The sequence below is a fragment of the Fusarium pseudograminearum genome, chromosome 2 (assembly GCF_000303195.2).
Source record: "Fusarium pseudograminearum CS3096 chromosome 2, whole genome shotgun sequence".
NCBI classification, from domain to species: Eukaryota; Fungi; Ascomycota; class Sordariomycetes; order Hypocreales; family Nectriaceae; genus Fusarium; species Fusarium pseudograminearum.
This window is the reverse complement of record NC_031952.1, coordinates 3486647-3510056: the sequence shown is the minus strand read 5'-3', so window position 1 is coordinate 3510056 and position 23410 is coordinate 3486647. Positions and strand designations below refer to the sequence as shown.

The 23410-nt window shown below is 48.1% G+C and overlaps 6 protein-coding genes across 6 annotated transcripts, besides 1 other annotated feature; 4 read left to right on the top strand and 2 right to left on the bottom strand.

The window, feature by feature from the left end:
* The first annotated feature begins 3580 nt into the window (after positions 1-3580).
* Positions 3581-3620: a microsatellite.
* Positions 3621-5802: 2182 nt separating this feature from the next.
* Positions 5803-7701, top strand: FPSE_05550 (uncharacterized protein; the record flags this gene model as incomplete). The annotated part of the gene is made up of 2 exons (XM_009258668.1): positions 5803-6224; positions 6279-7701. The coding sequence occupies 2 exons, from the start codon at positions 5803-5805 to the stop codon at positions 7699-7701; spliced, it is 1845 nt and encodes a 614-aa protein (XP_009256943.1).
* Positions 7702-8937: 1236 nt separating this feature from the next.
* On the top strand, positions 8938-10361 carry FPSE_05551 (uncharacterized protein; the record flags this gene model as incomplete). Its single annotated transcript, XM_009258669.1, has 2 exons — positions 8938-9714; positions 9768-10361. 2 exons carry the CDS (start codon positions 8938-8940, stop codon positions 10359-10361), a joined length of 1371 nt encoding a protein of 456 aa, XP_009256944.1.
* Positions 10362-13163: 2802 nt separating this feature from the next.
* FPSE_05552 (uncharacterized protein) lies at positions 13164-15502 on the top strand (the record flags this gene model as incomplete). The annotated part of the gene is made up of 4 exons (XM_009258670.1): positions 13164-14573; positions 14626-15081; positions 15152-15301; positions 15365-15502. 4 exons carry the CDS (start codon positions 13164-13166, stop codon positions 15500-15502), a joined length of 2154 nt encoding a protein of 717 aa, XP_009256945.1.
* A 281-nt stretch (positions 15503-15783) lies between these two features.
* On the bottom strand, positions 15784-17838 carry FPSE_05553 (uncharacterized protein; the record flags this gene model as incomplete). The annotated part of the gene is made up of 2 exons (XM_009258671.1): positions 15784-17377; positions 17435-17838. The coding sequence occupies 2 exons, from the start codon at positions 17836-17838 to the stop codon at positions 15784-15786; spliced, it is 1998 nt and encodes a 665-aa protein (XP_009256946.1).
* A 1344-nt stretch (positions 17839-19182) lies between these two features.
* Positions 19183-21683, top strand: FPSE_05554 (uncharacterized protein; the record flags this gene model as incomplete). Its single annotated transcript, XM_009258672.1, has 4 exons — positions 19183-20457; positions 20513-20654; positions 20708-21186; positions 21234-21683. The coding sequence occupies 4 exons, from the start codon at positions 19183-19185 to the stop codon at positions 21681-21683; spliced, it is 2346 nt and encodes a 781-aa protein (XP_009256947.1).
* A 62-nt stretch (positions 21684-21745) lies between these two features.
* On the bottom strand, positions 21746-23290 carry FPSE_05555 (uncharacterized protein; the record flags this gene model as incomplete). Its single annotated transcript, XM_009258673.1, has 4 exons — positions 21746-22185; positions 22237-22610; positions 22665-22972; positions 23021-23290. The coding sequence occupies 4 exons, from the start codon at positions 23288-23290 to the stop codon at positions 21746-21748; spliced, it is 1392 nt and encodes a 463-aa protein (XP_009256948.1).
* Positions 23291-23410: the final 120 nt, after the last annotated feature.

Sequence of the window (23410 nt, the reverse complement as noted above, 5' to 3'; positions counted from 1 at the left end):
TTACAAGAACGTTATAGGGTCCACGACAGTAAGTGACCAGTTGCAACTGTAGCGTAGCAGAGCCTTAGCAATAAGAGAAGTATAAATGTCTTTAAATAAAGTAAAGATGTGGATGCAAGGGCTCTCACCAGTAAAAGTAACATAAGTACCACACCCGTTGGGCATGTCGTGATACCATCAACCTGTCACTGGTAGTTGACTGGCGAGAACCTTGTCCTTAGCAGGCGTCAGAGTATTGTGTAACCACGTATCTCGTTCAAATTTTCCAATACTGTTTCTTTACACCTCTCGATTCAGTCTCGTCAACCCTATAGCACATTTGTGAAATCCGGCCTCAACATGAGTAGAAGTCGTCCGACATTCATTATCATTTACGTTCACGGAGGACGTTCCAGGTGTTCAAGGGGTTAAGGAACGCCACAATATATAACTAGGAGATCGATCAAACGATTGGACTCGTTGGCAAAGAGATGAACCGATGCACAGGAAGATCAGAGACGATAGTCGACCAAGATAATGTGGACAATTATCAATGTGTGTTCTTTATTGTGTGATAGCGCCTAGCTTCCTAGCTTCTGACCGATTTCCCCCCTGTCAACGCCAGCAACGAAGCAATATCACGACTTCTCCATCCTCAGTCCCTTATGGCTTATTGGCAATTTGCTCCTATAGGTTAAGCACAGCCCATAGCCATTCAGGATCCCTCCAGCCATAGACCCTTTTATACATAGGGTCATCATTATCAATAGCTGCTTCTAGCCGGGATACCTTCTTAAATAGTTGATCTCGGCGAATAGCTTGTTGGACGGGTCGTTGAGAGAGTCTCTGATGTTATTGAAGGCGTTGTGTTTCTTAAGCTTCTTACGGTCTTAAGGGTAGATATCATTAAGAGATATCGTAATGCCTCTGAAGAAGACTAGTGTAGCCTTTCTATAATTAGGGCAGCTGATAGCTACCTTAATGTCTTCTATTAGATATATCTTAAAGGGCAGTTATTATATTGTGTTATGTGTTATATTATGTTAATATTGGTGGAGGAAGGAGGAAAAAAAGCTGGATTGAAGTAATGCATTTTGTGCCCCTTCTGAACCTTATAGTAGGGTAAAGGTCATGTGTAAGGGCATTGGAGTCATGATGCTCAAAAAAAGTGTAATTGAAGATGGAAACCCTATCCCCCTGGGTGGACAATTATGTCGACAACGAGACTACCATGGCAATGTTTGAGTAGCAATAACGGTTGTAATGGGTGGAATCCGCACAGTAGCACCCCTAGTCGAGCAGAAACTTGTCACAACAGCATTGAAGCAATCCGTCAGAAATCAGGGTTTACCAGATATAGATCTCAGTAGCAATGGAATACTCGTTACAAAGCTAGTATCGGTAATTACACTAAGGTCAACTACAGTGAGTGTATTTCGTCGTGACATCTCAAGATGGCCGGGATTGAGGCTACGGAAATGCACGTCACCAGAGCCGAGAGTCAAGTTCAGGGGCTAGCAGATTGATACCCCAGGCACTGGCTTGACGTGAGATGAAGTGACTGGACTAACCTGGCGCTCGAATCCATACATCCAGCGCTAAATTCCCTGCTATTTTAGAATCCTGTTCCCTATCGATAAGATTAGAGGTCAGAAACCGGCCTGTGAGAGAGCGCGAGAAACGAACTCAACAAGCCAAGCTATGACTTCAGAGCCCACATTATCTGACCAGCCGATTTTGGTAGGCCAAGTCAAGCCTAAGGTCTCAGCCCTCTCTTTATCGTTAGGTTGAGGTTTTCGAATGATGATTCCCAAGTGGGATTGTATAAGTATGATAGCATAATGCTTCTATAAACAAGTCATCTCTATCAAGCGTGGAGAAAGGCGGCACATACTGCCGGTACTAAATTCGAGCAAGCTGATGCCAACAACAAATACCCTTTATGGACTGTAAAATGATCTGTTGAGGGGCGATGCGTTTTGCAATAGCATAGATGGAACTGGCACAGTATGCTTTGAGTGATCAACGTGGTGTAGTTGCTTCACGCCGGCTAAATAGTTGGGATGTCTGAGTGGTCCATATCACTTCAGGTTCCAAGCAGATCCAATAGGCCATTCGGATACCAGCTGACACCTTCGGGTCCGTGAAGGGTTGTCCGCGGTTATGATCCTGCAACGATCGTCGACGTTTACGGATAAGGCAGCATGATCGAGAATTACACAGTGAATCACTTGATGATAGCCACTCATCCGGACCAACCTAATATCTGTTATCATCATCTGTACTATGACCATGATCATAGCTGCATCGAAAACGCCTAGAGTACCCGGTGATATGACGGAGATTCCGTGTCCGCAGGAGTTTTTCTGGTGAGTCCGGGTCCAAGAAACAATCACGAACCGTGCCGGGAAGAGAAAATGATAAATCAGTGGCAAGGTATTCAACAGCATGGATCAAATCTTGGATGGCTTAAGTGATGGGAAATCGATATCCGAATGACCAATGCCGGACTGACAACTCGATAAACAGACCATGCAGTAGGGCTGCGCGATGCAACACAACGAACCGTGATAAGCAATTTTAGAAGTTGATCAGGTATTCTAGAGCTTCGTTATCGAAGGATCTGGCCATAAAAGCTGTGGGAGTGACCTGGAATGTCCGTAGATGCAGCTAATAGCTAACCTGGTTGGGTCCCAATGGTGTCTATCCAACGGGTCTCCCTGCACCTCTGTGTACCAAATCCTGCCTATCTGTGATACCTTGTACCGCGGATCAGTTTCCCATCGTATGTCACAGTGGGATGTCTCTAGGCCCACTCGATATCGGGCTCGTGCAGGGATAGTGATCCCCTGGAATGGACTGGACCGAGTGGTCAGACAGGCAGGTCAATGCGATGCCGTATATGTGATTCGTCTATTAGGATGCGATCTATTCAAGGATGCGTACTTTATCTGGTGGTAAGTGCTGACATGAAGCGCGGGTTATAACCATGTTGGAGTGTTTAATAATCTGATAGACCTGCCTATTCGGTGTCTGTCATCACATGGGCGACGAGTTGGTTACGCAGTCTGTCGACCACCAATCCAATTTAGCATGCCAAGATAGTCAATTGGAGCGAAGGAACAGGCCATGATTATTTATTTCTTGATAGGGCAAAAGACCAAGAAAAAGCCTGCCGAAAGCCGAAGGGCTGGACAATTGCGTGCTCTCGAATCACAGGCCTGTTGCCCAAAAAAAGCGCTATCGAATTCGCCCGTCTTGGCTCACAGTACGATAAGCCTCGCTGGAGGTTAGCTTCTGCTTGGCTGCGCTGCGGCTCTGCGGATAGAAGGTCGCTTAGAATATAATATAATTATTTACGCAACAGTTTCAAGGTGTTGAGCACGAAATTATGAGTAAATGTTGCGACTTGAGATTAAAGTATGGCGAAATCTGGGGGAAGCCTGTTTCTGTTACTTGATAAATTGGGATAGGGATTGACAAATTTGGCCACATAAGCATGCAATGCGAATTGCGGGCGACACAAGATACGAATCTCCACTGTAACAGAAGAACGAGAAGAAGAATCCGAGGCGCTAGACAAAGGGTCCTTTGGTTGTGGGTAGCGGTAGCGGTAGCGGTAGCAGTAGTAGTAGGAGTAGCACTGTCGGGGGGTTTCATTGCAGGGGTTAGTGTTGGGAACGCGAAAAAGTCCGTCTTGGCTCTAGACCTCTGGCCTCTCACCTCTAAAGATCCTGTTCCAAAAGTTCCGACGGGCAAAAACGCCACACGCGCCTACCATCTGTTCTTGGAAAATAGCTTCTAAACGCCAACGAAACAGTCTCTCTTTTTGACTCAACAAGCAAAAGGTCCTGTTCCCCCAGACAAACAATACGGGGTCTTACATAATTGAATCAGCTTCCCCGCAACGCACGAGACCGCGACCGGTAGGAGGGTAAAGTCAAACAAGTAACCTTGTCCAACAAGCTTAACTTGTTGGTGGGAAGAGGTCCCAAAAGGGGCAGCTCAAGGTGAATCCGTGAGGTAAGAAAATCCTGATGCATCCAATGTTAATTTGGTGGGGATAAATTTGACAGGACTCCAATGGAGCTTAATTAGACGCGGTGAACTGGGCCTTTTTGGAGTAGGATTTCCGGGGGGGCATTATCAGTGGATTAATTCAGTGTGACGAGAATGTATTTGCATGATGTTTGGGTTCAATGCAGAGTGATTCGCCTGTGCGTATCTTGGATTGCTAGACGGATTCATTCTCCTTGATGTTCCTATGGGCAATCTTGATCGCCAATGTTGCAGGTTGGAAGCCGCCACAGAACCCTCATCCCACTGTATTCCCGAAAAACTGCAACAACCGTAACCGGTTTAGGAAGGTTACCGTTACATGAAGTTGAGAAATCAGGAGGCAAACAAGATATCGACATTCTCAATAAAAATGCACCAAAGTTAGCCATAAGACTAACAGCATGTGCGCGAGTCGCGCTATCTTCTCAATTGTCGCGTCAATGCATGAGTTTTTGATAGTGAATTATTTCACATATTGACGCATAAAGATTGTGGGCTTCCAATTTATGTTCGGGGTATTCCGATGATGAGCACGGTCGTCGAGTCAAGTCCAGAGCACCTCAGAGCACGCGACAATCTGTTTCCCCCTTCTATGTCACTGCCAAGACACGGACGTAACATGCACAAGCCACTTTCATCATTTGCCTGTGAGAGTAAACACCATCGCAACACTCACATCCAGGAACGATCTACGTAAAGAAAACGCCATTTTCTTCAAAAGTAACCAGTAAAAGTTAAACAAAGGCGAATGCCCTCTTGGCAGCTGAAACGGTCACTACGATCAAGCCACAGATTGCCGCTCCCTAACAAATGTATGGTGGCTCGACCCAATGAGAGATCAGACATTCAGTTCGGATCCGGAGGACGCCCAGCTCCGAAGCGGTAATAGAGGGCAGTAAGTTTGGGGAAGGCGACACTCTTGTCCATGCCTCGGCACCTCAAAACCTAGGTACGCCACGCTTCTATTTACGATGCTGCGAATCAATGTTACTGCATCAATGCACCGTCGTATACCCAGAACTATAGGCCGAGACTCTATTCTGCATCATAGCTGAGAATAAAGCACAAAGCTGAAGACGAAGCTGAGAACCGACCACAGCTCGGATATAACCACTGCTCCGGGATACTATCTAGACCAAGAAATGTCAAGAGATGGCCAAGCAACGACTCTGCCGTCTTGGCCCCGAGCCTCAAAACCAACGACTCTCCCGACATTGACCATCGGCCGACTCCAAACCTCGACCTTCCCTGTTTGGCGATAAGACATCGGCAAAAGGACCGAACATCTACCTACCTTGTCCGTTAGTGCTCGGGCCTTGACCCCGCATGTGGCATAACCTCTGTTACATGGCCTTGGGGACTTTTGTCCTGGGGTCGTCAATTGGTCCTAGCCAAGATAAGGTCTCCGTCTCCACTCATTAACTCTACTGCTGATAGACTACTGTTTGTCAATGTCAAAAGTGGAAACTCTGGGGTCTCATCCAACTACTATCATGCTGGGATCGTCACTTCATCCCAGTCCCAGTCCCAGTCCCCAGGGAAGGTGGCAACGGCCAAGCCCGTCCTGTCGGATTGGATATGTGCATTCACCAACGAGTCTGGGGGCAGCAGCACGACCCCATCCATTCCTGCATCTGATATATAACCCTCCTATCCTCCCCCTTCTGCCTTTCCTTTCCCTCAGGGCATCCTCGATATCTCGTTTCACCCCCTTCGTTTCAACAGTCTTTCCCACCACAGACTGCCACCAGGACTCAAGTCAACATGACTTCCACCGGTCCTATCGACAACGACGCCATCGCCCGCTCAGGGCTTGTAGACCCCGAGACTCACGGCATCCCCCAGGTCGCCGCCAAGGGCTCCATGGACGTCACACGCCGCTCCGTCTCCGACTCTGACGATGAACTTCCCACCGACGAGGAGCTCCGCACGCTCCGTCGTGTCTCTGGAAAGATCAAGTGGGCCATGTACACCATCGCCTTCGTAGAGGCCTGCGAGCGTTTCTCCTACTACGGTTCCGCTGTGCTCTACACCAACTTCGTTGCTCAGGAGCTTCCTCCTGGATCCAACACTGGTGCTCCTCTTGACCCCAGCGGTCAGGCTGGTGCTTTGGGCATGGGTCCCAAGGCTGCTCAGGGTATCTCTCTGTTCAACCAGTTCTTCGCTTATCTGATGCCTCTTGTCGGGTACGTTTAATCTCGTCGCATCTCCTCTCGTGAATCTCACTAACATGACAACAGTGCCTGGGTTGCTGATGCTAAGCTCGGTCGTTTCGTCACCCTTCACATCGCCATTGCCATCTCCACCATCGCTCACACTATCCTGGTTGCTGCTTCATCTCCCAACGTCATCGTCCGCAAGGACCCTGCTTTCGGTGCTTTCATCGTCGGTCTCATCACTCTCTGTGTCGGAACTGGTTTCTTCAAGGCCAACGTTTCTCCCCTCCTGGCTGATCAAAATGAGGACACCAAGATGCGTGTCGAGGTCCGCAATGGCGAGCGAGTCATTGTCGATCCTGCCGTGACAAACACCCGTGTCTTCCTCTACTTCTACCTCGCCATCAACATCGGTTCCGTCTGCGGTCAGATTGCCATGGTCTACGTTGAGAAGTACCACTCCTTCTGGTTGGCCTTTTTCATCCCCACCATCTTCTTCCTCATCGCCCCCATTGTTCTTGCTCTCAACAAGAAGAAGTACAAGCTCAAGCCTGCGACTGGTTCCGTCCTGTCCAAGTTCTTGAAGATGTTCTTCTACGTCTCTAAGCGCAGCCCTGCTTTCCGACCCAACTGGGAGCACGCCAAGCCCTCTCAGATTCCTGTTGACCAGCGCCCTTCTTGGATGACCTACGATGATGCCTGGGTCGATGAAGTCAAGCGTGGTCTCCTGGCCTGCAAGGTCTTCCTCTACCTGCCCGTCTTCCATCTGGCTTACAACCAGATGACCGGTAACCTGACCACTCAGGCCTCTACCATGGTTCTCAACGGTGTTCCCAACGATGTTATCCAGAACTTGAACCCTATCTCTATCGTCATCATGGTTCCCCTCATTGATCACCTTTTGTACCCCGGTCTTCGCAAGCTGGGTATCTCCTTCACACCCATCAAGCGTATGACAGTCGGTTTCTTGATCTCCGCCCTGGCCATGGTCGCTTCCGCTGTTATGCAACACTACATCTACCAGAAGAGCCCCTGTGGCAAGTATGCCAACGGCAAGGACCCCTCAACTGGCGAGAAGTGCGCTCCCGCCGACATCAACGTCTGGGCTCAGTGCCTTCCCTACATCTTCATTGGTCTCGGTGAGATCTTCACCAACGTTACTTCTTACGAGTACGCCTACTCCAAGGCTCCCGAGAACATGAAGTCCCTCGTCATGAGTGTCAACCTCTTCATGTCCGCCTTTGCCTCCGCCATCGGCCAGGCTTTCACACCTCTCTCCGACGACCCTCTCCTTGTCTGGAACTACGTCATCGTTGCTGTTATTGCCTTTGTCGGTGGTGTTGCTTTCTGGTTCCAGTTCAAGCACCTCGACGGTGAGGAAGACAAGTGGAACATGCTCAAGGCCTCAGAGTACCAGGGTGAATACCAACCCAATGCTGCTGAGAACAAGATTGCCGATGAGCACGAGGAGCCTACCAACGCTCCTCGGGATATTGAGAAGATGTGACTCCCTAAGGAGTGCAAGAGTTGCTATCGCTTTAGTTAAGATACCACTAGTTTAATGATCTGGATTACTATAAGATAATTGAATCCATTTACAATATCACCCTTTGTTAAAAAAATGTCTTGAACGTTTCTCTTTGTTAATTCTTTTGATATGTGCGAAAAGACTGTGCCTTGTGGTCAGTTGATTCCGAACTAACTAACGTATTGATCATTTCCTTCTATCTCTAGGGGGTGACGCGTCTGGGGACCGCTTTCATCCATGACCATTGTTACAACAAGTGAAAACTCAACCCATGGGAGGTACATCGGACTGAAAGAACACTCACGTAGTCATGATTTAGTATTTACATCTGACTGAAAGAACACCCATGTAGTCATGATTCAGTATCCTTTCAATCCCAATGCAACTCTCAAGTTGGGCGACAGCCCTGTTGCAGGGTTCTTGTCTTTGTTCTCCGACATAGAAATGAATCAAGTGGCGACACTCAGGGTATCAGAAAGGATGGCAAGTAAAAGCATAAGGGATGGAAAAGGTAGATTAGCTCATCATCTTGAGACAATATTTCTTAATAAATTTCGTATTTCTTTATCCAAAAGTTTGGAGGCCGAGCAACATTCATCGTACTGTTTCTTGCCTGCGATAAAGGTTCTGTATTGTTCTTCTAGCCATTATGATAAGTAAGATTTCTTGCATACATGCTTTGTGCAAGGATTATGCACAAGGCGAAGAAACATCATTGTCATGGTTCGTCTTTGTACTTTCATTAAAGGCGACGAAACCTTTCAGCTTTCTTCAAAAATGGCTGTAGAACACTTCTAGATGACATATCGTTATAATTACCTTTATACTCAAAGAGATTGACGAGAAAGAAGGGTGGATAAAGCCACTATGACAAAATAAAGAAAGTCATAATGAAATGAGGCTGTGGTTTGTGCCCAAAGGAAATTGATAACTTTCTAGTTGAAAGAATCGTAGATTGGTAGAATGACACCTGCTTGGCACTGCCAGCCATGGATATGCACATCGAACTATAATATCTGCCATTGTGGAAGTACTAGTATGCTACCGACTGCAATTTCAAAATCAAGTCCCCAACACTGTCGACAAACCTGAGATCATTACAAGACACTGAACAGATCAAATTGTATCACATCACTACCACACAGCTATCTTCCCTGGTTAATCTTGTCGACTAAAATCAAGCACAGTATCCCACTCTGTCTTCACGGCTTCACCATGGCTTCGCACAAGCGCGATATGGCTGGTCCTGTGGTCTTTACCCTCACACCAGTGAACACTGTCTCTGAGAAGGTTGTGGAAGACAAACGCAACGAGCTCTTTTGCAAACGACCCAAGCAGCGCAAAGCTCCCAAGGAGATCTTCGTCACGTTCAACCCCCATCGCTGCGATGGACTCTATCCATCGACAGTTGGCCGAAAGGGACACGTCAAGCTCGCCGATTTACCCTTTGTTGTCAACAACCAGTGCTCCTTCCAGATCCACAAGGACACTGGAGAGGTTATGATTGTCGATGAATCGCCTAGCCAGACCTGTAGTGTGACCTTTGGCACCATAGCCCAGGACTTCCGTGAGTTCAAGAACTTTGGAGCCCTGGTCATCTGCCCGTCTGCTACAAACATCATGCTCCACTTCGGCAACAGAGGAAACGCTTCTTGGATGACATGGCGTATCAAGTGGCGCATGGACGAGCCGATCGACCTGCAAGATTGGGCGGACAAGGCAGGGTTCCATGCTAGGACTGGACAAGACATGGCACTACGAAGTATTCCGCCTACCAGACGTTTGGAACCCAATGGCATTCCTGCAGTCCCCTTTGAAACTCGATATCTTCCACGACAGGATATCAAAGTCACACCTGACGTAGGAGTCACCAAGGGTGTTGACGCACTCACTGGTCATCTTGTTGTCATCAAGCTGGTCATGGATTCAGTGGAGCGTCACAATCGCTTAGTAGGAGAGGCGAGAAAGGAACTCACCACCGATTTGGACCATGTAAGAATATTTGTATCCGCTTCTTGAACCGAACCTAGAACTAACGCGAACAGCCTCATTTGATCGAGTTCCTCCAGGTCGAAACGTTGATTAACCGCTTCTACCTTGTCATGGAGCTACAGGATGGTGATGCGAGCCAACTTGCGAGGTCCGACGAGTTTGAGAAAGCGAGAGGTTTGTTCGAGGTTGGAGACAACATCGGCCGCCCTCTGTTCCATCAGATGCTACAGGCTCTGGATTATCTTGCGCTCAGGAATATAATCCACCGGGATGTGAAGCCTCATAACATCCTCTACCGCATTGTCGGTGGCACTATCCATTACCGGCTTGCAGACTTTGGCATCGCCACAACAGCCCCCCACCCGACGGTTCTCAGCGGGACCCGGATGTTTATGGCACCAGAGGTCTTGGTCCCTGGCTCTCAGCGGCATACAACGATGATTGACATTTATTCACTATGTGCCTCCATCTGTTGGATATTCGCCTTCGAAATGGGTCAAGACGAAATCTATGATCATCGCGCTTCCGTCGGTTTGGCTTGGCTTTCTGTTCTGCAGGGTATGGCGGAGGTGTATCCGTGGAGGCGTACTTCAGCAGGCAATGTGTTGACGACGATGTTTGGAGGAGTTGGGCGAGTCACTCGTTAGTGAAGACATGGACGATGCTGTCGAACGTAGCAGGAAAGGTCGGTTTCTTTGAGTTGAGTGCGGTATAGATGGGGGCATGGAATCTGGAGTTTTCGTATTTCTTTCATTAGCTACTGAGGCTGATAGAGTAGACCTGGAGGGTTGTTTGAGTTTGTCTTACCTCATGGAATGGGTTTCTTTCTTTATGATGCTTGACGCAACACGCTGGAGATAGCAGGACCTCGAAAGCAAAGATGCCGGATGTATAGAACAGAATCGAGCTGAATTTTTCTTTCATGTTTCCTGGACTATTCGTTAGACTGACTTAGAAGGCACGAGGACACAGCTCGTAGCGAAGGGTTTGCGTGACAAACACCACTCTGTGGAGTTGACTTCGCAGTACTGTACTATGTGGGACGAGTTGGCCTCGTAAGTCGTAGGGCATGAACATACTCACCCTTAGAAGTTTGGTTCAGGTTGCATGGGCTAACCTAATAATTGCATCCCTACATAGGGAACCCAGGAGTAAGCAAGGCTCACGCCAAGTTCAAAGAATCCTTCGGCATTATATGGCTATCAGTGCTTCTTGACCATCTGGCCAATCAAATGTCTCTGAGTGCGCGACGCCCCGCAATGATACTTGAGAATGACACTTGCCAGGATCAAGCCTTCAACAGTATGTCAGCTTCAATATAGGATGGAGGATGCCTATGTGAAGGACATATCTATAAATATGTCCTGATTTCTCTTGTTTTCAAAGTGTGTTACGAAAACATCTTGTTACCTTTCACAATCATCACCATGACTGGAGCATCCGTTCTTTATTCCAGCGCCTTGGCGTTGACAGCCTATTTCATCTTCAAATACCTCCAACAACGAAGCAAAGGGCCTTTGCCGCCAGGTCCCAAAGGGCTACCAGTTCTTGGAAACGTACATGATCTCCCTCCTCCGGGTACAATAGAGTGGATTCACTGGAAGAAGCACAAAGACAAATATGGCCCAATCTCTTCCGTTTCCGTTCTGGGGCAATTGTTTGTCATACTTCACGACAAACAGACCATCATGGATCTGTTGGAGGCGCGGTCGTTGAAAAGTGCCTCAAGACCGAAGCTGGTCTTTGCGGGTGACGTGTAAGAAATCTCTCAGCCTTGTGCTTGCTTTGCTAACCTTTGTTACACAGTGTTGGGTACGATAGCATCATGGGCATGATGCCCTACGACCGGACCTTTCGACTGCATCGCAAGCTCACAGCTACACAAGTCAGTAGCAAGTCTATCGGTAGATTTGAGCCTATCCAGGAACTAGAGATATCCCGACTACTGAAGCGCATCTACAACGACCATAGCAGTGACAACCTGCCAGAGCATCTGAACCAGTAAGCCATCTCCTACGCCAAGCTACAACGCGTTCTAACAAATCCAAGAGTATCAGGATCCATCATGCTCCGCATTCTCTACAATTACGAAACCGACCCCAATAAGAACGACCATATCGTCTCCATGGCCAACACAGTCATGGAAGAGTTCTCGAAAGCGACGAGTCCAGGTGCTTGGGTAGTGGACTTGGTGCCATGGCTCAAGTATCTTCCAGAGTGGATGCCCGGCACAGGCTTTAAAAAGACAGCCAAGGTCTACCGGGGCCATCTACTGCAAAACGTCGAGGATCCTTACGACTACGTGAGAGAACAGATGGCCCGCGGTAATGATCATGTCTCGTATGTCGCTGGCCTTGTAAAGGATATTCATCGCAAAATCAACCCAGAAGAAGAGAGTGTCATCCAGTGGACGGCGGCTTCTATGATGAACGCTGGTACGGATACAACTGGCGCCACGCTCTTGTCCTTCTTTGCCGCAATGGTTATTTACCCTGATGTACAGAAGCGAGCCCAGGAAGAGATCGACCGCTTTATTGGAGATTCCCGCCTCCCTTCCTTCGCCGACAAGGTCAATCTTCCTTACATCAACTCGATTGCCAAAGAAGCACTACGCTGGCATACACTCGCACCCATGGGCTTCCCGCACATGACTACAGAAGACGACATCTACAAAGGTTACTTTATCCCCAAGAACACTCTTTTGTTTCCCGCAGTAGCCTCAATCACGCATGACCCCGATGTATATCACGATCCAATGGTTTTCAAGCCTGAACGGTACTCTGAACCGTACAACGAGCCTTCGCCGTCTGATGTAGTGTTTGGATTTGGACGTAGAGCTTGCCCGGGGAAGTGGATCGCTGAACAGACGATGTTTTTGATTATTGCACAGACTTTGGCTACTTTTAATATTGAGAAGGATTTTGATGAGGATGGGAGAGAGATCGACGTGGTATATGAGCAGTTGCCAGGAGTTATTTCTAGGGTGAAGCCTTTTCGGCATAGGATAGTACTTAGAAGTGAGAGTCATAGAAGATTTGTTGAATGATATCTCGTCTGTGTTTTCTTCCTCAGTTCACTTATCATTGTTGATAAATCAAACCCGTTGAAAACCCCCAGTATAACGTGACAGATACTAGGAAACGGCCAAGCCATCTACTGCTGCCTGACACCCTCTCCTTCAGTAGCAAGTGGGTTACATAAAAACCGACATTGACTTGGTGGCTGATCAAAATATCAGAACAGGTTTAGTGGGTTGATAGCCCTAAGAGCACGTCAGTACTTTTGTCTGGTAATCTCCCTGTCTCTGTTATTTGTGACCCACCTGACTGGCTGGCTCGGCGACCTCTGCAGAATCATCTACTGACATCAGTAGATTTCATCGTGAACAATTCGTACCCTCGCTAACCCTGACAGACCAGCTATCAACACAGCACGTCTTGTCATCCACCATGGAGAAGCAGACGTGCGTGATCTGCGGGAGCTGTTTTCTTGGAGCTCCTGATACTGACGCACAGAAATGGCTTGGCCACATACGTCTCTCTCGTTGTCGATCAGACGATTCGGTTGCCACTCTCACAGGAGTTGGGTACCTTGACCCTCCCGGATTCACTGTGCCCGAAGATGCATCATCTCGAATCATACCCGGGGAGTCTGGTCCTGGGCTCGAACGACATCGTGAAACTGCTTGTTCCCCGACAGTTGTCTTTCATGAATCATGCTGGAATATGCTGTTCGAGTACATGTCCCTCAAGACAAACACTCGACACGAGGAAAACGACGTAGCTCAGTGCCTCTATGATCTCATCTTTGATCTTCCACCGGGTAAGAACTCGTCTGTTTTTATCGGACAGAACGGTTTCACAACTCCTTGCCGTGGAAACACTGCTTTGCCGATAATATTCGAATATGCAGGAGCAGATCCGGATATGCTGCTTCTCACGCATGTCGAGAAAGAACTTGCCGAGACAGAAACAGATCTCTTGATTTTAGAAGGTAGCCCCAACAGCTTCACAAGCCTACCCACCAAGTTGGTCCATCATATCATCACATTCCTGGATTCCTCATCTGTTTGCAATCTCAGACTGTCTTCAAAGGTCATTGCCAGCGTCACTGGTCCTAAGGATCTTCCGCAGGCCTTCTGGGCAAGTCGTTTCGCCACCGATGACGAACTGGATTTCTTTCCGCTTGACTGCCTCTCTGCAGCTGCTCGCAACGACTGGCGTCAGGTGTATTTCGACGTCAGACACAGCCTGCTGGACTGCTCCAAAACGGGCCACATTCACAATCGACAACGAATCTGGAGTTGTGTCAAGCGTCTGAGTCTTCCCTTGAAGATGATGCTCGATCAACTCCTTGACGTGCGACGCTTCAAACCGCTCCCTATAGGCTTTGGTTTACCAGGGTATCTTGGTACAGAGAAAACTCAAGGTCTCGCCAAGCGGAGGGAGCTCAGAATCAAAGCCGAGCAGTATCTTGCCCTTGACCCGGAATTCTTTGAGACAGGTGATTTACGGATGTCCATATCCACCATGATCATCAAATCCACTACCTACATCTGTGGCATACGAATCTCGAGGGGAGATGACAAGGTTTCTGGAGATGAAATGTCACGAGTTGGGTTTGTTTTACCTGACACCGAGACGCATCTCTGTATACAGCGATCATCGCATTTGACAGCTATCCGGGTCACTGCTTCGATCGGAGGCATAATCGGACTCAGTTTCCAACAGACTGACATTGAGGGCAAGTTCTCGTGGCAATCGGCGGACCATCGCGACAAATTGCTGGATTTCGCCGGTGTAGTAACTCTCAAGCCGGCAATGAACGAGCGGATCTTGGGAATCATCGTTGGCTTCGATGTAAGTTGAACTACCCATTACAGCTCTTCATCCTAACTAAAACGGCTTCCAGACTTACAAAGCCATCTCTATCCAATTGCTGGAAGATCCAATCAGTTTTGCTTCACCCTCAGCATCTCGAATGTCAGTGAGGATGCAGCCCCGTTGGCTATGGTACCCAGTCGAACCAGACTCACGGAACCTCATTGTGCCACCCCAAATGGCACAACACAGCATTCCAGGGCAACCAACTCTTGCGCTCAACATGAATTTTGGCGGCTCAGATGGATCATGGCTTCCACGTCTCATTCACGTATCTGTTTTTACCTCTGCAGGGACCAACGCACCCAAGGGGTTAGGGTTCTACTATGTGGACGGATCCTGCAAACGGTATCTATTCCAAAGTGATATCTCGGATTCTATATCCACTCGTCTCTGCTACGAAGTAGGGTTCCCGCTGAATGGTTCGGGTGGAGAAAGAATCAACGGGCTTAAGCTCGAACGTTTGGGCGGTGAAGTTATCCTCAAAGTACGATTCATAGCTTGCAGCCATTGCATGTGTCTGAAGGGGGAATATTGACTAACTTGTTTCTCTATAGATCACCACCAACTTCCATCGGGTGCTAAAGTCGAACCAAGCCGACCAAGAAAAGGAGTCCAACGAGCTAGGTCTAACAAACAAACGGAAGATCGAAATTCGAGAGGTTCCAGATGGCCAGACTATTATTGCAATTCTTGCATCTGTCGAGGTACGTCCAGAGCACCAACAGGCTCGTAATTTCACCTGACGCTGACAGCAGTGTCCTATATAGCCCTCTGAGAGCCACGGAAATATAGAGTCTCTAGGAATTAGTTGCATCCAAGATCGAGGTGCTCCATCAACCACTACCACGAGGCCCAGTCTGTCTGCCCGCCAGTTCTGTCTTCAAAGGGGCCATCTGTCGGGATGATTGTTGGGATGACCTATCAGTCTTCAGGAAGACGCATCGAGGTCCAGAAGGCAGGACCACTATTTTTTGCCCCAAGCAAGTGAGGGTTGAAACAAGGAGACGAATCATCTTGATGTTTGAGTTACATGGAATCGAACGGTATGAGGCCCCTGAACAAGAATAATGGGAACCTCAAAGGAAATATCGCATTTTGGAAGGGGTATCTGCACAGAATATTGTGCATGTTGTCTATTGGGCAGCTAGGTATACACGTCTGTTGTAACATAGGTAGTCCGTCTATCTTAGATACGGTTTAGCCCAACTCTCATGTGCCCATTGCCTCCTCTGTTTGATCGTAGATAGTACGGCACGAAGGTGGCTTCCATCTTTGTACCCATACTTTCTTCGCAATCAACTAGAGTACCAGGAGCCACGCCAGTCTCGGCATCTTCCAACGTTCGACGCCAACAAGACGTCTTGAGTGCAACATACTCCTCATCCCCGATAGTCGTCCTCTCTTCATCTACCCCCATGGTCGCCTTTAACCCGACATCTTTGAAGTGGTTGTCCTCCCAGGTATTATCAGCGTCCTCCATACAATAAACAATAGGTCCTCGGGTAAGCGTTAATGTCCGCTGGTTGGTGTATGGGTGGGGCGCAATGTATAAAGGTTTGAAGTTGCCGATGTTCAAAGAGAACTCTGGGTTCTTGGCAACATAAGTAGAGTAGAGGGTAATATAGCCTTTGTGTATATTGAAGCTTTGTTGACTTGGCTCAGGGCTAACACGATACTGACCTCGGGACCAGCCAGGGATTCTGAGTCGTATCGTGGTCTTCAGTGACTCGGGGGCTGACAGACGAAACTTGACAAGCCCATCCCATGGCCAATCTGAGTCCTGTTCTAAGGAGACTTCCTTTCCAGCGACCTCGAACTTCAGATTAGCCTTCGAATACAAGTGCACGTTGATGTACACTTCATTTTCGGAGGTCTCGCCAAAGTCCCAGAGATATCCGCCCAGGGATCCATACAGACGCGTGACATTGGGTGGACAACAGGCACACCAGAACCACTCCTCGCGAACGCTCTTGTCACTCTCTGAACTTCCAAGCTGGTTCACATACGTGAAGGCTTTTCCATCAAGACTCATTGAAGTCATGACGTTGTTGTATAGACACAATTCCATGACATCTGCAAACCTCCCGTCGAGGTCGATGTGGAGGAGTCGCTCTGCAAGCATCATGACTGCGATGGAAGCACACGTTTCAGCATAACAGCCTCCTTCATCAGTGCTTTGCGGAAGGAAGTAATCGCGACCGAAACCCTCCCATTGTTTTATGGCGCCTATACCACCGGTGAGATACATTTTCTTGTCGACCATGTTATTCCATAGACGGTATAGTGTGTTCTTCCAGTCTGATGAGGCTTGGAGGGTTTGGTTGTCGATGCAGACCATGTCCGCGACGGCGGTCAAGAGATACATTGCTCGAACCGAGTGACCTTCCACAGTATCTTGTTCCAGGATGGGTTTGTGGGCTTGGCAGTACCAGTGAGAGCCATGCTCTGGGTAGCTGTCAGGTCTCTGGTAGGGATTCTGACCTCGCTGCTTCGACTCCCATTCGAAATAATGTTCTCCGGCTTGACCTGTCTTGTTGCCCCGCTCCTCTATGAAGTATCTAGATAGGTCGTACGCTTCCTGATTACCAGTAGCTTGGTAAAGTCGGAATAGGGCCAGTTCGATCTCTGGATGGCCTGGGTAACCGTGTAGTTGGTTGTCTGCAGGCCCAAAGGTTTGATGAATGAGAGCAACGTATTTTTCTATGGGTTCTAGTAGCAAGTTGTTCTTGTAGTAATGATGATGTGCTATAGCGGCTTCGATGAGGTGGCCTGCGTTGTACCTGATGGAGGTGTAAGTGATTAGAATAGAACAAAAGAAGGCAGATTGTGGTACGTACAGCTCATGCATGTCTTGCAAGTTGGTCCATCTTTTCCCTGGCTCAACCACGGTATAATGAACATTTAGATATCCATCTTCCTGCTGCGCGCCACGAATAGTCTCGACCAGCTCCTTTACTGCAGCGTCGATCTCGGCATCAAACTCGTCATGAAGAAAGTAACATGCGCCTTCAATCCACTTTGCTATGTCACTATCCCAGAAGAGGTGAAAGGGGACTGGCCACATGGACTTGTCGTCATAGATCTCATGCCATTGCAACTTGAAGCAATCATAGCGACCTGTTTCACGAAGACGCTTGAGCTGGGTGTGCAGAGTTGTCTTTGCGACTGTTGTACGTCGGCGGTACAGGACAGAGCCTGGGGCAAAGGTTGTGTGGTGAAAGGTGGATTGAGGATGAGACATTGTGAGATAGTGTACTAGGAGTGAGTTTATGGTGAGTTCTGGACTTTGGCTCGTGAGTACTTATCGATCCATTGATGGAGTCGCTCGGTTATGGTTGATAATGTGGCTTTGCGATGGGATATGGAGGCGGAAAGCCCATCGGACATGCCATCGGGGAGTGAGTGAATACCCTAGAGTTACAAGATTGTGTCATCTAATGGGATTCACATGGGAGGTGGCCATGGAGAAGATCTGAGAGTATGATCAATATTTAGTCATTAATTTATGAGACAATTTCTTCCTTGGAATTGAATGTTGCTTGTATTTGTTTATTGCTTTTTGTTTGTGTTTATTGCTTTCTGATTTATTTGGAAAACATGTGTTCATGTGTTGGCAAACCTCATCTTTGACAAAGGACGATTTGAACTTGATGGTTCAATGCAGGCTTTGTACTCCGTGATTACCTTTTATTTGCGACTTATCTGATTCCAAATTCTTCAATATCATCATTGTTCAGTTTGTTAAACCTTTGCTGTTGTCAATAGCAATGGCTCGTCCTTGACTGGTAATTGGCTAGTAAAGATCTACATGGAGCAAGGTTTCGACCCATGCTTATTTTCTTGCCGTGGCGATGGACGATGAAACGTTACTGGGGAGATCATGCCGTAATTTAATTGACTTTGATGTTCTGGCACAGCTCCCTTGTCTTGGGTCTTGTCGAATTCAAGCGGCAGATGACATGCTCAATATACCAAACCCGTATTCTCAAGGCATGCTTGTTTGACATGGGCAGTCACTAGCCTAAACACACTAAACTAAACCCCCTTTTGACCAACAGCGAGAAAGTGGGGTTTGCCTCAGCTGTCCTTTCTCGTACTTGCCAACCTCCCTAAATTCAATAGTGACTCTCTCATTATCCTCCAATCCTGAAACACCACCCATAGCGTCGCATAATTCCTCCATCTGAATCCGATCGAGATGGAGAAATTCCAATGTGGACAATGTCCAAGGAACTTTAAGCGACAGGAGCACCTAAGAAGACACGAAAAAGGCCACGAGACACATAGACGCTTCGAATGTGACATTTGCCACAAGGGATTTACTCGCAGGTAATAGCCATCCATTCTTATGCTACACACTATATCCAATAACTAACTGTAGTCTAGTGATATCCTAAACAAACATCTCGCTATTCATGACCACACAGCCGCACCAGACCCAACTAGACGCGATGCTGTCCGACCAAGGGCATGTTTCGAATGCGCCAGAGCCCGGCAAAAGTGTTCAAGAAGTATGCCCTGTCAACGATGCTCCATCAAGTCACTGAGCTGCGCGTACCCAAATAGTATGGACAGGCAACCCACCATGCCGCCTTTACAGCCAGACAGCACACCCCTTGTACAATCCGACAGCGGCGTCGATCTGCCAAGCAACATGCAATCCATGCCATCTAACCCACACCTGCCTATATCGCCTCAAGAAGAACCAGATATGAGACCAAGTCAGTATCATGAAAATAGCCGAGACACAATGATGCAGCAGCCCCAGACCTTCGAATACGACCTTGATCCATGCGATATTGACTGGAACTTTCCCATCAACTGGCTACCATACAACAACGAAATTGAGACCAATTACTGTTCTATACTGGGTCTAGACGAAAACGCGACCTCACCAAGACCCCTCGACCCCTCGTATATAAACAACCAACCTGTGACCCAGACCACCGCAAACGTCTTTGCCATGGACAACACTCCACAAACAATCTCAACCATCGCTTCAATTTCCCAAAGAAGTGTAGCAGCTGCCTCTCCCCAGCTCAGTGGGACGTCTGATCGCACGGTACCTGGTGACCTGTACGCTACAAGTTCGAATGGTGCGCGGAGACCTTGCACGGCTCGGTCAAAGCAGTTGTTTCCACCGCCGGGTGTTGAGAGTTGCAAACAATTGCGCACTATTTCTCAAGACTCCAGATTACAGACTGAGAATACTGACTGGGCGTTTCCTGACTTGGATCACATAAACATCCAAGACGTCGAGGGTTTTGGTGAGTCAACACTGACAGAAGCAACCTATGCTAGTATATATGATTCTTTCGAAAATACATGCCTTGAATCAGCTATTTTTAGAAACGAATTTACGTCTTCAGATTTCCCTCCTCTAGCGGTACTGGACTATTGCATAAAGCTCTTCTTCGAACACTTCAACCCAATCTTCCCGCTTGTGCACCCAACCCTGACGGACCTCAACGCCGACTGGATACTTGCACTCGCGATTTGTGCAATAGGAAGCCAGTATTCCGCCACCGAGGACATTGATGCATGTGTTCGACCCCTGCATGAGTTTCTGAGGAGAGCCTTGGTTGTCCGTCTACAGTTGGAAAACTCAGCAATGAATCTTGCTTTAGCACAGGCTCTTGTTCTGAATCAGGTCGGTCTGTTATACTATGGTACAAGTGAGTTTCGTCGCAACGATTACCAACGAGTTGGTGACCTACAAAGTGTCATCAACCTCTATTGGAACTCGCAGTTGGATAGTGACACCAATACTCTACCAAACCAACATGAATCGAATGTTCATGAAGCCTGGAAAACATGGGTTGAAGGGGAGACTTTGAGGAGACTCTCTTACTTTATCTGGGTAAGACCTTGCCAAATTTCATCATCTGAAAAGGCTTAGGCTGACTTTTACGCAGCTTTTGGATCGCATGGGCTGCTACTTCTTCACTGACCATCACGCTGTCACTTTCGATGTACAAGAAATAACTTTACCTCGCGATGACCTGTGGTCTCAAACATGTTCATCAGATTGGTCTCAAAGATACCGGCGTGTTGAGGGTATGTATTCCATATATGGTGTACGCTGCGGACAGATTACTTACGACGACCAGAAAATCCTTCGCTCTCATCAGCAGTGAGCACTATCTTCCGCGATCGAACCGCCAAGTCAGACCTGGGAGAGTTCTCTCGCATCCTTCTTCTCCACGCAGTGTACCGAGAATACTCTACCGTAAATACCTACTGCAAACGACCTTTGTCATCATGGATGCCGCAGAACAACCCCGATCACCAAAGCGAAGATTCCAGCGCCCTGAATCTCACTGAATCGAATTGGCGAAATGCTGCACTCGACTGTGTAGACACACTCCACTGGGCAGCGAATGGAACGATAGCTTTGTTACTGGGCGCCGAGCACCCTACTGTTCTTCACTTACATTTTTCAAGGGTTGTACTGCTTGTACCCAGGGAAATGCTGATGAGATTGGCTAAGTACATGGAGGCGCCGGATAGCGTGAGAAAGATGGAGTCGAATCAGCAGAAGGCCTTACAAGCTGAACGAGAGATTTCTGAATGGGCGCAACAAGATGGGGTAAGTCAATTGTGTTAATTGTGAAACACGTACTAATAGATGCATAGTCAAAAGCACGACTCGCAGTTCTGCATTGCGGATGCTTTCTTTGGCACATCCGTCGGTACGCCAAGATGGCTTTTTACGAACCACCATGTGTATTCTGGGCGATCCTCACTCTATGGGCCTACAGCGTTTACTCATCCAAGTCAAGACGATCGTCAGGTGAAGAGCGCAGTGGGAGTGTGACACGTCGTCCATCGCCAGATCATACCAAGGCCATTTCAGACGACGAGAATCCGACATTCATAAGACTGGATCGACCCAACGACGACGAAATGGTTCAACTATTCGTAAGGGCAGGGGTTTTGAAAGCCTATATCAGCGGCGTCGGAGATATATATGCCCCGACAGCGCCTGCTCGGATTCTACACGAGGGGAGGAAGATTCTTGAGTCAGTGTCCTTGGCTTGGGGTCGAAGCACGGAGTATTTGGATCTGCTGAAAGCTCTTGGATAGGATGACTCCATTGCTGAGACTAATCTATGATCACCCACAGAACTCGCGCTACACTGTCCTTTTTATTCCTTCGGAAGCGTGAGCTCAAAAGCATAAGCAGTCGTCGTGTCTCCATGCTCCATTTTCAGTCTCAGACTACCATTTTCGGCAACTTGCGTCGACTCCCCCAAATGCTCAGGACCATCGACCCTTTTGAGCTTATCTTCACCCGCTACCTTGAAAGCCAAAGTTTTAATCTTAACTTCAACATTTCCCGGCAAACCTGTCACCTCGATCGCCCAGTCACCAGATCTGGAGCGAGTTCCGGCAAGAATGCGGATAACGTTTGCGTCTTTTGTTGCGTAGACATCAAGGAAACTGTCCGGGGTTGGGGTTGTCTTGACGCGTTGGCCTGTCATATCAGAGCCATAGTACTTGTATACTTGGTACTCTGCCGTGGGCCAGTATCCTTCACCTTCAATTTGGTACTGTCCGTCGGCAGCGTTCGGCTTGCACAACAGACCTTACAACTATATCAGCACCACTCGTTCAAACAAGAAACCATGGATCTTACCAGCAAGGAAGTCATGCAGAGCGCCTGCAATGGCCCAGTTCCCTCTCAACCCATGAGCATTTTCGCGTTCGAGACCTGCGATCCACCAGGCACCCGCAGACGGTACCTGTTCGCCGTAGACAGCGTACTCGTTGAGGTTAACATCCTGCGCCCTGTCCAGAGGGATATCGAATTTGGCTAGCAGTTCATGGAATGTCTTCATCGACCCGGCTATGGTATCGCAGTCGTTACCACTCTCCATGTGCCACGCCCATTGGTCAGGGAGAGTATCGTTCTTCAGGCACTCAGAGAGGAAGCCGTTCCACCATTCGTGGGCAGTGGTTGGAATTGCGGATATGCTTGGACCTGCTATCCTGATTGAAGGGAGTGTTTCCCTACAAGCCATTAGTGTACAGCTTCGAAGATGGAAGTCGGAATATTAGACATACTTGACCTTCCTGACAGTACGAGACCAAAGTGAAAGCCATTGCTCTTTCGAAGCACCCCAGAAAAATGATAAATCGGGCTCATTCCAGATATCAATGACAAGACCATCTGTCATGTCAGAGTCTTGGATGTTCTTTAGTGTTTGCTCCAGGAAGGCATCCCAACGTGTCCAATCATTATTGTCACCGGGGTACTCAAAGTTCTCAGACTGGCCTCCATCAGCCCCCCAAAGGGCAGGAAGAAGGTAGATAAACTTTCCCCCGTGCTTTCGGGTTGTCTTGTAATTACTCAACGCTGATGAGAAGCGAGCCTGTACTGATGTGAGTTATCTTCAAAAGCGAAACTGGGATTAACTCACCTTGTAATCTTCGTTGCTAACAGCATAGCCTCTGGTGTTTGGAAGCTGAGATCCTCCACCTCGACCATAATTAAAACCGATCTCTTTATAAAACCTATCAGGAATCTGATCAGGCTTGTCAGGTATACCGTATAGAATACCAGAGGCAAGATGACGAGGCGGCCCGGTTGTGACAGTCAAGTCAACCGTGGCAACCCCAACAGCAGGTCCCTTGACTTTTGCCTCCTCATCAGGTAGGCTCCGCAGCATCGACATGTAATCTTCAGGCATTTTTGGGAAGTGTTTCTGAATATGACCTTGGAGATACTGTGAGGGTGACAACGAGTCATACCTTGTTTATAGTTCATTCTGCATGTCACTTGTCAAAGCCACAATATGAACCGAACGGAA